Source organism: Enoplosus armatus, chromosome 1 (assembly GCF_043641665.1).
Source record: "Enoplosus armatus isolate fEnoArm2 chromosome 1, fEnoArm2.hap1, whole genome shotgun sequence".
NCBI lineage: Eukaryota > Metazoa > Chordata > Actinopteri > Centrarchiformes > Enoplosidae > Enoplosus > Enoplosus armatus.
In genome coordinates, this window is record NC_092180.1 from 22,397,025 (window position 1) to 22,414,279 (window position 17,255).

Sequence of the window (17,255 nt, forward strand, 5' to 3'; positions counted from 1 at the left end):
TTATTTGGTTGCTGAATTCAGCTTGATGGTGAAGGCCCATAATTGTGTCAATCACCAATCACTTGAATGCTTTTTGCAAGTATTCATCTCTGATCCACATTATATTGACCATCTTTATTGATGACTGTAACAAAGTGCACAAGCATTAAAAACAAGACAAAAACACAATGACTGTATTGTTAAAACCCAAGAGAGAAAAGATAATATAAAAAAAGATTATTAAACAATACTACTGCGGTACTCTTGTCATGATTCCATCATGCAGCAAACCAATACAGCCTCTAGAGGCAACCTGTGCCTTTAATCTTTCTGTACCAGTAGTGAAGGAAAATGCAACATGGAGTTGCCATGAAAATAATTCTCCATATTGAGCAGTTCCCTTGTATACTCCTATACAAAGTGCTAACCAAATGAAGAATAATGTGTGCCTGCGAATACTACTTTCTGACATCCAGAGGATAGGAATATGAAATGTATATAGGACTATATGCAAAAAGCAATCTCTAAAGCACCATTTTCGGTCAAACACATTGTGCAAATTCATTTTTTCAAATGTATTGCACAACAATGAGAATATTACTAAATCAAAAGTGATACATTTATAAAACTGCACTTAGTACACTGGACATAGAAGTAATTCTAAGCCAACATGAATTCCTCATATGGTGTAAAACAGTCTTTCAGAATTAAATTTGCATAAAACGGCAATATCTCACAGCTCAGTATAGCACTGCGTTCAATGCAGTGTGGACATACCTGATGTCTGAGTTTTTTAAAAAACGAACAAAAAAAATATAAAACAAGAAAACGGGGGTACATATTGTAATAAATCAGCATCAGCATAACAAAAAAATGTCAATATCACACATATAGCAAATATCCAGTTGCCTATGTTCAGCCTGTGTATAAGGTCCCCAGGTGCCTTTCTACAAAGCTGGAGGCTGGTTATATAGGCTGGAAGGGACATGTCTCCCACAGAAGTGTGCAGAGTTGCCAGGATAAAAACTTACAACAGTGTGCACTGCGGCGACCGCAAGTTGTGTGCGATACTATGGCAAAGTCCTCATGAGGCCAGATGTCATTGCAGGAATTAGCCAGTTTTTGAGACATTTGGTGAATGCTCAACAACCGAGCCAGTCCTTTGTGATTTCACCCAATTTGACAATCTTCAAGCTGCTGTCTTCCAGTTTGAAATAGTGGTTACCTTTGAAGAAGTAGCTGTAATCTGTGAAAGACAAGCACAATGCACACTGTGTTTAAGTTATACTTTCCATTTTTCATTGCTTGCATAAAACAAGTGAAAAACTACCATATAATGACCGTGACATAGTGAAGTTTCTGTAAAAGCATATAGACTAACAGTATAATCAGTCTCAATCAAAGAGAGGAGGATTTAAACATCCAGTTAGGCTCTGCTGGAGCCTCTCTCTCTGAATCATGCAAATCAGGAAGCATAGAGGCACCTCTGTAGAAGGGCACAGACTTGCTTTATATAAATTTGTTTGTTCACTGTGTGGGGAAGGGATTATGTGATGCCTACAGCAATGTGTGTATGTTGGGAGAGCAGTAATGGAAAAATCCCTGGTTGCGTGCCATAGACAAAAAATTGCATACCACCGGCGGAAGTTTACTGGTGGTGTCATGACAAAAATTCAACCACCATACAGTATATTTCTTGCACTCTACTTCCAGTGCCCTGCTCACCAACAAGTAAAGCTAAGATAAGTCATCTTCACTCGCAGCAAATTAAAGCATGAGAGATATTAAGCAACTGCTCTCCCTCTGACTGTCTTTTATCAACATCAGGCCAGAGATGACTCCTTAACTTCAGAACTACTCCCTTTGGCCTGTTTTACGTCCTCATTTTCAGTTCCTCTAAACTGTTCATTTCTGGCTAAATGGCGTCATTGCTTGCTGGGTTGTATGAGTGTATATGAGGAGTTTTATTGACTGAGGCACAGTGCCCAGATCGCTGATAGGGCTGACTGGATTTGCCTGCAATCTAACCAAAGGAATGCCAGTCTGAAGACAGTAAACTAGCACACAGAGCACCAGCTATAATCGAAGCTCCACAACCACCACAAAATCCTTTTTCCTGTGGGTTTCCTTAAAGACTCAAACAAAGCTGTAGGCCGAGGATGTCTTTTGTTATTTTGTCTCTATTCTTTGATTTACAACCAATACAGTGATCATTGCTAGTTTATTCCTTCACAATTTTTATAGCCCTTCTGAGAGTGATTGGTACATTGGTATAGCATTTATTTCATGTTGCACAAGATTAGTTTATGTCTGTAGTATTCATATTGTCACAACATGATGTGGTCACTGGTTAATTTTTAGCCACGCTAGCAACATGGGTCTACAGATGGCAATGTCAGTCCACCGTTTGGTCCAGGCTTAAACATCTCACAGTTTCTTGTGGGTTGACTTTGATCATCTCTGACTTTGCATCTAGCGCCACTGCAACACTGACATCTGTGGTTTTGAGTGAAATGTCTCGACCACTATTAGATGGATTGCCATGAAATTTGGTACAGACATTCATGTCCTCCTCAGGATGAACTGTAATAATTTTGGTGTTTGAAACTTGAGGTATAGTTTGGAAAATGGTTTCCACTAGTATTTAGTATGTATAATTTGTAGCAAAGGACAATGTTGCAAAACCTCCATTATGGTCCTTTAATTTTCTAACAGGTTTAGTTCATGCATTCATAACTCATACTGCTAGCTTCTGGTCAATTATTTTCCGTCTTAAAATCATACAGAACTTCTAAATTCACAAATTTTGTGGAAAAGAAATATACTTTACCAATGCCATTAAGACTGAAGGCAGAGTCTATGCCATCTGGGATGCCATTCCAGGAATCAGCAATAAGTTTGGGGAAGCCAGGGTCCATTTTCTTCTTATCTTCATCGTATCTGTACACATAGTAAAAGTGCATTTGCATAATCCTTTTAATGGGTGCTTCACACACACAAACACTTTTCCATGGAGATAAAACGGTATGTCATCAACACTATGAATTCCCATGTTATGCAAGGGCGAACAGAGCTGTTGTGGTTTACAGTACAGCTTAGGTCATACCAAATGCTAACTAGATCCAGAGGTAGTCCAGTGCTGCAATAAGAGGTGATGACATCAACAGCTAGGGTGTGTCACACAAGGGTTTTAGGTTCACAAATGGTTGCATAAGCTTTGCTGCTCCTCACCTCCAGAATTTGTCCCCAGCAAACAGATAAGTCTTGGCGTTCTTCCTAAAGTTGAAGGCAGCATCGATTTGCTGCAGGTCAGTGGGGAGGTCAAGGCTGGAGAGCCTCTTGGGATAGCCTCTCTCCAACTCATCTGCTTTGTAGACCCACATCTCGTTGCCTGGGAGGAAAGAGTAAGTAAAAAAGTAGAACCATGGCTAAAATAACACTGAAGACGTGTTTTTTGATGCAAGGTAATTATTTTAACACAGAACTGTCTGATCAAGGTATTATCCCATATTCCTTCAAATCTGTAAACCAAATATACTATATCATCAGTGTGAGATCATTGTTAACCACTCAGGGTAGTAAGTCTCCCCAATAGCCAAACCAGCTCTGTTGTTAATGTCTTCAAAGCTGAAAAATATATTATGTAAATTTGATTAGTATTCAGGAAGGCTGTCATATTAGTAAAATGCAAAGAATGTATCATAAACCACTAATAACTATGGTGGAATATCTCAAGTGTCCCAAGAGTGCACACCGCACACAAGAGAGCTCAGCCAACATTCCTGCTCCTCCTAATGTTTCAGTTCGTAGAACTGTTGAGGGAAGGGCATCCAAATGGTAAAAGAGTGAAGACACCTCTTCATTACACATGGAAGTGGAACTGTCTGTTTCTCTGATCACCATAGAGGTACAGGGAGGGTATGAAGAAGGTGCACAGTTCATATAAAAATATAAAATGACTCAATATTCAGCAAGGTCTAAATCGGCCATTTCTTCACAGTTTCTTGTTTTCTTCGGCATACCTGCAAAGAACACTGTTTTTTCCTCCACTGGGTTTTCATAGGCAGCATCTATCTTGACAGGCAGGTCCGGCCAGTAGGTGGCCACGAGCATAGGGCCACTGGGCTTGCTTCTGAAGTTGACTGACCTGAACAGGAACCTGGCAGAAAGAGAATGAGTGGGTGAGCGATCGTAAGGTTGATGAGATGGGGAAGAAATGAGAGTGAGAGTGAAAGAGGGGCAGAGGGGGGTGATGAGGAGGTGGGGGAAGTGTGTGTGTGTGTGTGTGTGTGTGTGTGTGTGTGTGTGTGTGTGTGTGTGTTTTAAGAGGAGGTTTTAGTGCAAGTGCTTCACTGGCCGAGCCAGCCACAATGGCCTGATTCATGAGCATCTGGTTCTCGTTAGGACTAAGGCTGCCGACGCCAGCGGAACAAGACCTATCTTGCCCGGATTTCCAATACACAGCTGCACAACAACGGCAGCTTCCCAAACTCTTTTCCACTGACCTATTTTTTAAAAAGAAAAACATCTGCCAATTGCTAAAATGAGTTGCAATAATGATAAAATGAAGATGAGAATAAAACTTTCCTAACATACATACATATTGTATACATTTATCAGGATGAAAGAGGAGACATATTTCAATCTGAACTAACCATCTATAAATTACATTATTTTCGCTTTGTTCTTGTGGATCAAGTTCATGCGGTGTACCAACAATATCCAGAGGGCTTTTCTGTCTTTTCTTCCTGTCTCTATTTAATAAAAAACAAAAATATATATAAATTATCTGCCTAAGTGGCTGGTTAAGAGGACAGACTAACAGGATATAGAGATTTTTCCCAACCATTGCTGCGACTTCAAACCTTCAAGTAGGTAATCAATTTATCCTGCATTTGTTGTTATCTAAGAAATATCATAGCTGTGTGGTAATGCAGCTTGATGTTTAAGGTCTGTAATGCATTACGATGCAACAATAATGTAAGTGACGTTCACTTTAATGGATTTTGTATCTCACACAATAAATTAGGAAACAATTCAAGTACTGTAAAGTGGGCTGGGATTTCCCAACAGTGGTCTACAACATGCAAAAACACTGTACAGATCTAAATGTCCCATGACAAATCTTATGTGTACGTGTCAATCTTGCTGCTGTCCAGTGTAAACCTGTTTGGGCAACAGATTCAACGGAAAGGCCAACAGTTAAAGGGGTGTTCTCAGTACTCTATGAACTAGCCTGCTTTAAAGTTAGAATCCTTAAGATTTTCATAAAATCCTATATGATCATTTTTATTGGTAGTGGTGGAGTCCGCCATTCCTGCGCTGGATTCATATTGCCTACCTAGTACAAGGGATTCACTGGAGAAGGCATGCCTGTAATCCAACACAATTTTATCCCATTGATAACCGCCTCACTGTTTACTGTTCACTGTTCAGAGCTATACTAAGTTACTGGTAATGCAAACTGACCGTTTCCTACTGCTGCTAGTTAACACATTAAAAGTGTTCAACTGGTGAAACACATGCTGTCATTTAGTATGAAACAGGAAACGCAATGTGTTTGTATGTAAATACTGACCATGATTGTTCATCAAAAATGCATCTACCAAACAAGACAGTCGCAAGCGATTAACAGAACAAAAAGAAGCAGCAGAGTGAGTTGTTAGATGAAGAGTTGTAGTATACCACCAACTCCTCAGCAAGGTAACCAACTTGTGTCCTGTGTGAAAAACTATTCGCACCGTGTGCAACATGTCATTTTGACTGACTTCTTTATGAAAACGACGTGAATTTGTTTGGTTGCATTGTAAACAGATACACCACTTGTTCTGTTGTATTTCTGACAAAATAGTTGCTCAACGAGTGTTTGCTGTAGTATTAAACCACACTTGCTGTTACCACGGTAAAAACTGGTGTCGCCAAATCAACCAGGACTAAAATCTTGAGGATTACATTTTTTGGCTGCATACTAGGATACAAGCAAATGAGCATGGGTACTTGCAACAGGCCCAGTCATAGGTTGGCCAAACTGTTTCTATGAGACAGACTTTATAATTGCCTTCTCCTTAAGCCTCCAGACAGACAGACACAGTTTTATGCTGAGCTCAGGGAGAGCTACAAGTATTACTCATTGCATCATGTCAAGATTTGTCCTACATCATAAATATGCTGAGACAGGAGAAAAAGGGCGATCACACTTTTACAATGGGAGAGTCAAGTGAGCATTACCCACCTCTGAAACTATAAAACTTGGCTTGTACCAGAGCTTAGAAAACTGACATGACCTCCAGGCAACTCATTAAGTCTTTGTGAAAGTCAGAACAACAGGCCCGTACGAAAACTTTACTAATTTCAGAGAGATATACTGTAGTGTGGCTTTACTTACTTAATTTCTCCCTTCTCAGTGGTTCTCAGTCTTTTGGCACATTTTCACATAGCAACTTAAATTAAACAAATATCAAATCAAAAGCTACTTGAAAATATCACACAAAGCCTTGTACAGTTACACAAGAGAGCCAACAAACACAGTTAGCTGCTGGACATGGCCAGACATGAAGCAAAATTGTCTTTTGATGTTAACGAGATCTTAAATAAGACAACTAATTTTCAGAAAGTAAGTAAGTGAATGTAATATACAGTATCTGTATGCAATTCTTGACATATTTCAGCTAATTTCCTCACTGGCTGCCGTGTCATGTTATGAGATTATACAATCATGAACAGTTCATTTGATTATCAGCTACCCTCATCTGTTGGTTTTATGGTTCATCAGTCTGAATCTTTAGACTACTAAAGCACTATCTGAAATGTCTGGTGAGCCGCAGAGAAATCAGTTCAGCTTGATTTCCAAAAAACGTTTGTCTGTGCCGCTCTGCCGATTGCTGCAAATGTGTGGAAGAGAGCCACAGCAAGGTGAAAAGTGATTCTGTATTAAAGCAGGATTGTGGCTTGTTTCTCACAGTTTCTAACTGTTCTCAGTTCTCAGGGAGGAAAACCAGGCTAGCTGAAAGGCTACACTCTTCGGTGCAGAGGTATGCTGGCCTGTTTGCTTTGGACACATTTCCAAAATGGCCATGACAGATATACAGCTCAGTTAACCTTAAGCTTGCAAGGAGTCGATGTTTCAGCACAGCGAGAAGCGTTAACGCATCATATCTAACAAGGACGCTATTTGTCTTTTCTACCAGTTCCTTTTCTACCACATTATTGTTTTTGTTTAAAGTGACTCTCAGGAGAATTTGTCTGTAACAAACTTCAGCTGCTGTGATGAAAATGTTCACCTTCCTACGGGAAAATACACTGACTCACAAAGACTGTTGACGAAACCACAGCCCTTCTTGAAACTCCTCTTCTACACAGTGTCAGCCAGTAGACACAGTAAGCTCACAAGACTTTGGGTTCACTGGCGCCGCTGGAGGAGAGGACTGTAGACTGTGTTTAGGACTGATGACTACTTTGGCTGTCACTGCATGAGTAGAGAAGTAGTTTGTTTTTCCCTCTCACTAATTGTGGCATCATGAAACAAGCATAAAAAACCATAATCTTCAAGTGGCACAAGACTGAGATATGAGAAACAATAATTAACAAGAAACCTCATGTCAAACCGGTCATTGTTTGTGGTGAAATGATTATGAAATCCAACTTGTGTAGGCTGCCTTATTTCACTAGCACAAGCCATAAAGCCAGAAGCAGGATATTGGGCTTTGTTTGTCGTTCTTCCCATAGATCACAGACAGGAAATTTAACCAGACTTTGGCAGCGCTTGCAAGTTTCAAGAGAGTCCAACATGGACTTCAAGTTTCATTTATGACTCAGTTAATGAAAACATTGCAGCTAGCATATTCAAACAACATGATTAAGAACTTTGATTGGATGGATTCATTGTCAGTGTCCCTACCTCATTTTTGTCTTAACGTATATGTACATTTCGGGTCAAGACAATATTAGGACTTCTTGTTCAATTTGATTTGATTACCTGTCCTTGAAGAAGAAGGTCTCTCCTCTGATCTGTGCTACAGCATCAAAGATAACTGGCTCTTTACAGATGTCCATTGGAGTGACTGGACCCTGGGTTGGGGGCAAAGGCTTGTCTGTCGGCACACCTGTTTATAAGAGATTTATCAGAATATCTCGTCTTTGAGGGACCCATTACACATTCATGATACATTAATCTTTCCTGGCTTCTAATAAGAAAAACGCCTTTTTTTGTTCTAGTATTAGGCTTAATCCCAGTCCAGGAAACTGCCCATACATGACATTTCATCTCACCGTAGAGCTCCTGGATGCCTTTGATGTCATCTTGAGAAAGTCTGAAGTCTTTAGTGTAAGTGTAAATGGGAGCCATCAATGCTCCGGGATCCTGAGAGTGCTCCAAGCCAAGGGCGTGACCAAACTCATGGGCTGCCACCAGGAACAAACTGTAGCCTGGGAATGGGAGTTGTGTAATAGGAATAGGTATTTCAGTTTTTAGCTACAGTCTACCAGTGGTGATACTTCATGGAGTAAGATGGTGGGACACATAGATAAGATATAATGTTTCTTGGGAGTGCCAAACGACTAGCATTTCCCTCATCAGGACAAATCAGACTGATTAAACCTGACCTGTAGTTTTATTTTCCTGTTCATTGTGAATGTGCCTGAAGTAAGGGTAACTAAATGACTAATGCATAGATTTCTGTAATTGTCTGAACTATCTGGCACTCATTGTTGGGTCCTTTGTGGCAAATCCACTTCCCAGAACTCCAACAAGAACTGTCCACAAATACTATTCATACCTTGGTCAGGACAGAAACCCCATTTGCGGTCATCATCATAGCTCTTGGTGGAAGCGCACCACATCTTGCCATCGCTGCGTCCAGATGAGGTGCAGGACTCATAGGTGTCTCCCAAGAAGGTGAAGGGGAAGACACAGGGGCTTCCCTCTGCGTTTCCTCCCACTGTTGACATGGCTGCAAGGAGCAACAACAGGTAAAACTGTAAACGTGAAATGTGCAGTGAACTTAGTTCTAATAAACTCATTCACGTGCCAAAATGTTTCTTCAGAACAGTTTGGTTTGTATTATATTGTGATGTGAGCGCAGATGATGGTGAAAACAGCATCATGAAAGCACTGGCACAACACACATGACATCAATAACTAATCCACTGGGCACAAAACCAAAGAGCACCCGCCCAAATTGATTTTCTTTCAAAGAGAGATCATTTTCAATCTGGCAAGACTGTTTTTGTGCTTTTTTTTAAATTGAATAATTATTTCTTATTCAGCACAAGCTATCTCACGAGTCCTAATCAATCAGAACCAGATGAAAGCTCCCAGTGGTCGTACCTCTCTCCTTCTATCTCACTGTCTCTCTCCCTCCCTACTATACTCCCTCAACCCTAAAACCAGTCCCACTGACAGAATGGAAAATAAGCCCTGCCACTGCACATTAAAATACTTTCACAGCCATTCTGCAGACCACGAGCAAGACCGAAAACCCCAGCTGGAGCATTCCTGTAGACCAACACACAGCTGGGCACCGTACACTGCACATCCAAATAAACACAGCCAGCAAAATGCACTGTATGCATCCAAGCAAGCACATAACCCTTAAAAAGGACAATGTAGACAGACCATGTGTACACTAGTTTGCACACATTTGAGGATGTCTGCATAAAAGGTAGGGGTAATACGTTTTAACTTGAAACACTAGGTAGTTCTCTATTATGTGATCAGTAGAACAGGCAATAAATGACCACCTACCAGTTTCAGGGCAGAACCCATAGGTTGTGTCACGGTCATAGTCCTCTGTGGTGGCACACCAGCGGTAACCATCATCCCTGCCCTCAGTGGTGCATCCGTCATATTTCTCTCCCTGAAAGGTGAAGGGGAATTTACATGGAGCACCGTCTGCGTTTCCACCCAGGGTGAATAGTACTGTGAAACAAATGTCAACAAATACAAACAAGTGTTATAGAGAAGCTAACAACATTGCGCACAGTATATTTTCACATTATAAGCTCCAATTCCTACATAACCATTGCAAGCAACTAAGACCCTTTGACGCCTGAGGGATGATGTAAGACGGAGAGAAGAAGAGGAATCTGAATTAAGAAAATAGATGGCATGGAACTTTTTTACATCAATACAAAAGCTTAACAGAACAGACGGCTCCAGTGCAAACAGGCCGCACTCATGTTCTAATCATATAAAACAACTTTGTACATGTGTACTTTGGCACTTAGTCGTAATAGGCATGTGATCATACTAGTACCATGGACAGCAATGTAACACAGATAAACAAAATGTTTAACAAAGCCCCATGTTCTAAAGTGGGGCAGTGACTTGGAAAAGAAATATTCCATAATCCACTCCAAACAAAAAAAAAACAACACTTTCCTGGCATACTGTTCAACCTACTTTCTTTCCGTCCAAAATCAGCAGAACAGCTTTGAATATAGCAATAATCTGATATGAAGTATAACTTAGCCAGCACAGAAAACACGGCTTCAATTTCAGGTCAAGTGGGGCCACAAAATGACAAATCTGTACAGACACGACAGGAACATTTGTTAGGAGACGTCGCAATGCCTCATTGTTACGTCAAAAAAAGCAAAGAGAACCACAGGACAAACTTACGTTCATGGGGGCAGAAGCCATATTTGCCGTCATCATCAAAGTTGTAAGTGGTTGAGCACCACAGGAAGCCGTCATCACGGCCCTGAGATGTGCAGCTGTTGTACTCAGTGCCCATGAACAGGAAGGGGAATTTACAGAACTCTCCATCAGCATTGCCAAACTTCACCTTCACCACTATTGAAAAGATTAAGGATCATATTACTCATATTTTACTGTCATCCATTTTCCCAAACCAAAGTAAAGGTAACATGATGTTCAATGTGATAGACTGCCGATCTCAAGCAAGTTTCAAGTTCCTGCAAGTAAACGTTGTTTTGAACTAAATAGAAACAAGTGGCTATCTAGACCATAGGAAGCCCTTTAAAAAGTAGGCTCTCAAAAGTGGTCCGCAGTGCAGAATATGAATTGAAGTTAGTGGAGTAAAACTAGCACCCTTATGATAAGAAAACAGTTCATTGTTCAAGTGTTGTGAGACTTCTTTGCGCAATGAGAGAGGGAAAATAGGTCTATAGATTACTTCTGCACAAATGATGAATTCAGACAAGAGGAACAATGGGAAACACATAAAACTATCTGGGTCAATGTGTGCAAATACAAATGCGTGCAGTAGAGATTTTTTTTTATTCAGCTTCCAGATGGCTGAGGTTTGTCATGTTGACTGCCAAAAGATTCAGACAAAGTTAAGAAAATCAAAACAAAGTATTTGAAAGTCAAGTGTATTGTCATTGTCATATATAAGTACACATCACCTGTAGTAGTGCCTATAATTTTTTTTAGAATAAAAGACAAATTGATATAAATGATATGCTATTACTGCACAAATCACAAACAGTTGTAGTGAAAAACATAGGAGCTTTTGCAATAAGCTTTTGGGTTTTTTTTGTAAATAATGTTTCTCCATCACCTTGGCCGTCGCCCAGCGTCCACTGCTCATCATCATCAAAGTGGGAGTCTCCCCCAATTCCTGGCCCTGGAGCGAAGGCATGAGCCAAGAGGCCGTCTTTGCCGTCGAAGGGGTAACCATCTCCGTGCTCTGTTGATGACATCTTTCATTAACCCTTCAAGATAAATATCAGAAGTAATCTTCTCTTTTAAACAGGCCCAACTGGTACCGCTGTGCAGCTATAAGCTTGACAGTGAGTGGCAAGAGAAATTAGTTTGAAGAGGAAATACTTAAAATAACAGTTGGCAAAATATTTCTCACATGATGTGACATTTGTGTGTGTGTATAAAAACATCAACATATTCCGCACTATTTTTGCCTCTGGAACAACACTTTTACATCTTCTGAAGTGGCTGGTGTTTTGTTCCACTATAATTACCAGATTCTTACTCGACAGGGTCAGCTGTGGCTAGACAGAATGATATTATGACAGTGACATGACAGGGAGTAAATATCAAATGATTGTTCTAGTTGGAATGACTGGAATGACCTGTGTGAAAGACCACAATTCCCATTATTTTTTAACTGTTCCTAAAATCTAGGTTTGGGTGGGGGCGGAGCCACTGCAATCATGTGTGTTATTGCCCCTTCACCATTAGTCAACAGGAGAGTGAACTTCTGCTCAAATCTTTCCTAACTTGGGTTCTGTTTATCCTCTTGGAAGTGGAAGGCAACCTCATGTTATCATAACTTATAACTTGGTTATTGATAGAGTGCTTAAATAGTCCGTGTGGAGAAAATATTTGAATTTTAACCTGCAGTACCATTCTCATGCCCCATTAAGACAAACAAGTATGTAAGCATGCACTACGGTTTCATACATCCCAAGACAAGAGATCAAATTGAGACAAAGATGACAAATGACAGTAAGCAGGGTGTTTTTGAGTGCACACTATAAAATAAACCTAATTTGTTGATGGAATTTGAGTTGCAGACATACACAATGTGAATCCACTAAGTGGTTTCAGGGTTCTGAAACAACAGAGTTTCACCTGCTCATTATATACTGATTGTACTGCCCAACAAAACAGAGGTAACCTGTCGATAGTTCAACTGACTACACTGTCTTTCAAGTACAGTATTTTATCAATACAGTATCTGTGTACTGTCTATTGTGTATATACATGGCATACCATTGCGGCCAAAATTAATCATGATGTCAGCCTCTCCGTCCATGAGGCGGGTGAATGAGAGCGGGGTGACGTCACTCCATACTTTGAAGGCTCTGAAGAAAGCATCATTTATGACTTCCTCATCCAGATCGGGGGTGTATCCCAGGATTCTACAGAGTTAACAGAGAGTCAGTGTCATTCTAAAACAAGACAAACAAGGAAAACAAAGGCAAACAGTCGCCGTGGCTCTTTGAGTGTCATGTTTGGAAAAGCATGTAGAAATATCACAAGATCTCTTTTCTCTACTTAAGATCATGGAAAACAATCCAGCCAAACAGCGCCAACGAGAGTCTATGAATCATCTGGTGAAAATATTCCTGAAACAGCGTTCAGCCACAAACCCGGTTATATGCCTGTCTACATAGTCCTTTCTTAAAAAACAGCCTAAGATCTCTTAGTTGTTGTCTTTGGCTTGCAGTCTTCCTTGCAAACACGCAGGCAGACGGGCTGGAATGATCAGGGCACACAAAACTGCTGATATAAATAAACCAATTCCACATTGTTATAAACCTCAAACAGAACGAAAACAAAAGACCTGACACATACTGTGTAGGAATGCTGGTGTTAGCAAGACACAAGATGCAAGCGCGCAGTGACTGTCTGGATGGGGGGTGGGGTGGACAGGAGGTTGGGGGGGGGGGGGGGGGGGGTAATGGGGGCCAAGCTGTGGTCTATGTCTCAAAGCAAACAGAGTCTGGCTTTGTATTTATACTTTTGTGCTCTCATCAAACACTGCTTTGGTAATTACATTCACTGGTATACGTGGTGTTATTGAGTGACTCAGACATATTCCAAGTAGTATTTCTCAATACGTATGGTTTGATTTATGGGCTGTAGTTGGATAGGGTCAAGTTATTTTACCTTTCTGTGATTGGCCAACATCATGTCCTGATGTGGTACATGCAGTGCATCTAAAATCACTTAAGTATTGGGTCCCTGTCTTAAAGGCCATACTGCTTAAAATATTACTAATTCAGAGTGGGAATGAACTGGGGCCCACTCCCATTATAAAACACCCCTTGCAGAATACAATTTAGCACTTGAAGTGCAGGATTATCCAGTGCTTCTTCAGAAAATGTGTAAGGTAAGGTGAATTCCCTGACCTGTATGTGATGCCTTTCTTCTGCCACATCGGTTTCCTGTGGAAGAAGTTGTAATTGGCCACATCTGGGACGCCACAGCGGGGCTTTTTCATGATATCCACAGTTTTGGCATCAATCTCTCCAGTTTCTTGCAGAGAGAAGAACTTTTGCATTTTCTTCAGGGTGTCCTTGAGCACCATAAGGTTACATCTGTCTTGTGGGCATCCGTAAAACTTATTCAGATAGTGCTAAAGGAGAAAAATAGACATAGACATAATACAAAATGGTTTGAGTCTACTGGATGAAGTATTTCTATAAAATGACTGCAATAAATATATAAATAAATAAATAAATCAATAATGTACAAACTATTCCCCAGAAGTTCACTTCATAAACTTCACAGCTGGCTGACCCACTTAGACATAGCTTTATGAAAAACAACCAATAAACTTACCAGAGCAACTTCTTTGTCTGTTTTGGGGGTAGTATCGTCTCCAGGAAACCTAATAATAGGCGAAGGGGCAGCATATGTTGCTTGAAAGGCGATGAACTGAACCAAAAACACTTTGAGAACAATCCGACGACAGCTAAATATCGTCGGAAAGCCCATTTTCTCTCTTTGACTATATCTTCGCTGTGGTGAATGGCTTTCGCTCTGGGTTGCAGTCTTTTCACCCCGTCAGCTTGTGTTGCCTCTGCTCCTCTGCAGGATTTTTTTTTTCCCCTTAACGGGACATCCTGCACCTCGGCTCTATGAACTTTCTCAGTTCTGCTTGCACATGCACTTTTTCCCCGACAGCTTTCTGCGCAGTCTCCAGGTTGAGAAATAGGAGCGGGGGAAGCGCACATCCAAACACAGGGATCATGTCATGCTTACTCATATCTTTGATTTCTCACTCATCCTTGGTTTTATTCAAAGGCATCATGTCCAGGAATGACAGCCAGTTGCTGATGCTATATGGATGTAAATGACTGTGGGCGCTGTTAGTTATTTCAGTTAGTTTGGTGAGTAATGATGCTGCATTAATGTTGTATTAATGACAGGTCACACTGTTCAGATGACCTGTCAGTAAGTCGTTTAATGCCAGCCTCCTAGTGGTACAAGTGGGTTAAATGGTGGGATTATGTGCTGGTGGAGGGGGGTCAATTAATCCAATCGTACTCCCTCTTTTGATGTGTTACTGCACTATGTGTGTGTGTTTTGATAGAAGGGCGTGTTTCAGTTGTGTGTTTAGATTCTGGACATTCTGCAGTTGGAGGCCTCAGGTAGACTATAGCATGCGCACTGAGAGGTGTGCGCAGTGAATCACTCCATATGAATTATGATTTTGAAAATAAAATGCTTCTGATTTGGTTTGATTGATTTCACCCTCTTACCCCTTTTTCAGCGCCGTTCTTGAAAATGCCTTCACACCACTGTTTGCACCTCACTTTATAATAGCTAGTGAGTGTTGCCTGTGTCCTGCACATCTATGTATTTCAATGTCCCTCCCTCACCATTTAGTGATACAGCAGTTACTTATTATATTGTCCTAAAATCACAATAGCATTTACTCCATTTTGCTGTGGAACAGAAAGGAATTGATGAACTCTCTGTTGCTCAGTTATTCTTGCACAAATCTCTTTTCTTTTTCTAGGATTGCATTTTCTTCATGATCAAATGAAAAGCTTGAATTATTCTGTATATTTCTACATTATCAGACACAAAGCTGTTATTTCTTGATGTGAATATAATACAGTATATTATATAGTATATTACTTTGCCAGTAGAGAAACACAGAGACACCCAGCACAGGCAGACAGGCCAAAAGTTATTTAAAGTGCTATATTGACATCTAGTGGTGGGAAATCAAAACTGCCCTCAGTATCAGGTTGAAAAGGCCCCAGTGACCCATGTAACTAAAACCACATACTGATTTATCCGTTTTATTTTTTTTAGTTTTTGCACCATCTGGTTATATTGTAAATCATTTCCAATCTCGTGAGATTATTTATTAAACTGAGGAGATTTCTGTCACTTAATTTATGCACATAAGCTTGAAAAATGAAATGCCACACTGTAGATGAGGGAGAACAATTGGTGAAATTTGATGAAATATTTACAGATGTCACCAAAACCATTCCAGTGTGCTGGAAGCTTCCAGGAACATGTCCAGAATGCACTGTGAATGCAGTGATCATTTTGCTCATTAGCAAACCTAAAACTTAGTTACCTTTTATTTTATACATTTTTTTATATTCATTTTATTAGCTGTAGTATGCTTTTCATACTGTTACACCTGTGTGAAGAGGCTTTCTTGAGAACTAAATAAAGTACTGTCACAACCTACCTAACTCTGGGGAGGTCTGTGAAGTCATTACCACGTGCTGCATGGAACCACGTTGCAGATCACTGACTCATCACCATCTAAATGTTTCTAACCATTGCCAGAAATTCAGATCACTGCGTAGTGACTCACACCCTCTGAACTATTGATAAAACGGAAACGTACACAGTTTCAGCAAAGAGCCATCAGTATCACTGCCCTCTGGTGGCTGACATATGCCTAGCACCTCTTCTTTACTGACTGGTATTCTATGGCATAGATTTAGGATTTACTCTAACTCTCTTTGACATGTCTTTGTTTCCGCTCTCATATGCTGCTCAGAGTAATCCAGTATGACTCTTTAATAGAGAAAGCTAAAGGACTTTTTCGCAGAGACATCTGACAGATGGATAACCCTCAAACAGGATTTTGCGGTATATCTAGCAAAGCAATTTCCCTTCCCTTTAGCTAGAGTACAGTTAATTTTTCATAGCCAGGGCTGCTGTTGGTGGTTGCAGAGTGAATTTAACATCCATTTGCCAACAATATCCAGGGCCTGTCACTTCGGAGCAGGAGCTTTATTTCATGCACTGATACATGCTGCCATCTCCTCCAACTGACACAGTCACAGTGATCTCTTGCAGAGCCGGGAGAACAGAATGGCTACCTATTAAATGTACATGGGACTGCCTCTCCAAATAGAAAACGCTGAGATGTGAAAAGTTGAGCCACAGCTACAGTAATTGAATGCCTTTGTGCATATGAATGCAATTTTGCAGGCGAAAGTGGCATAAAGAGATTGAGATGATAAGGTTTGATTTGCATGTAAATTGTTTTCTTTTTTTTTTTGCCTCCTTTGAACACTTAAGCTTCATCTAGATGGGAGCACCTCACAATGCGTGTGTGTGTGTGTATGTGTGTGTTTTGATGAAATACTCTTGGCTTTCTTTTAAAAAAACGTGTGTCTTGTTGCTGTTGATTGCAAGTGCATCTCTTCCATTTGTGGTTGTTTGTTGCTGAGATGGCTGATTTAAACACAGCCATGGTTTTATGCAATGCTTGACACCAATAGAGCTGATTTGTTCTTCAGCGTTTTCACTGCAACATATGCATCATACATGTCATTTTCATTACGGACAATTTCTCTTTAGTTTG

At 40.4% G+C, this 17,255-nt stretch overlaps 1 protein-coding gene across 1 annotated transcript; it reads right to left on the reverse strand.

The window, feature by feature from the left end:
* Positions 1-99: 99 nt before the first annotated feature.
* On the reverse strand, positions 100-14,428 carry mmp2 (matrix metallopeptidase 2). The gene is made up of 13 exons (XM_070905298.1): positions 14,249-14,428; positions 13,816-14,042; positions 12,674-12,822; positions 11,502-11,630; positions 10,598-10,771; positions 9,722-9,895; positions 8,754-8,927; positions 8,248-8,403; positions 7,955-8,081; positions 4,002-4,138; positions 3,211-3,370; positions 2,810-2,919; positions 100-1,225 (listed from the first exon to the last, which is right to left on the reverse strand). Exons 1-13 carry the CDS (start codon positions 14,402-14,404, stop codon positions 1,122-1,124), a joined length of 1,977 nt encoding a protein of 658 aa, XP_070761399.1. The 5' UTR covers positions 14,405-14,428; the 3' UTR covers positions 100-1,121.
* Between the last annotated feature and the right edge of the window lie 2,827 nt (positions 14,429-17,255).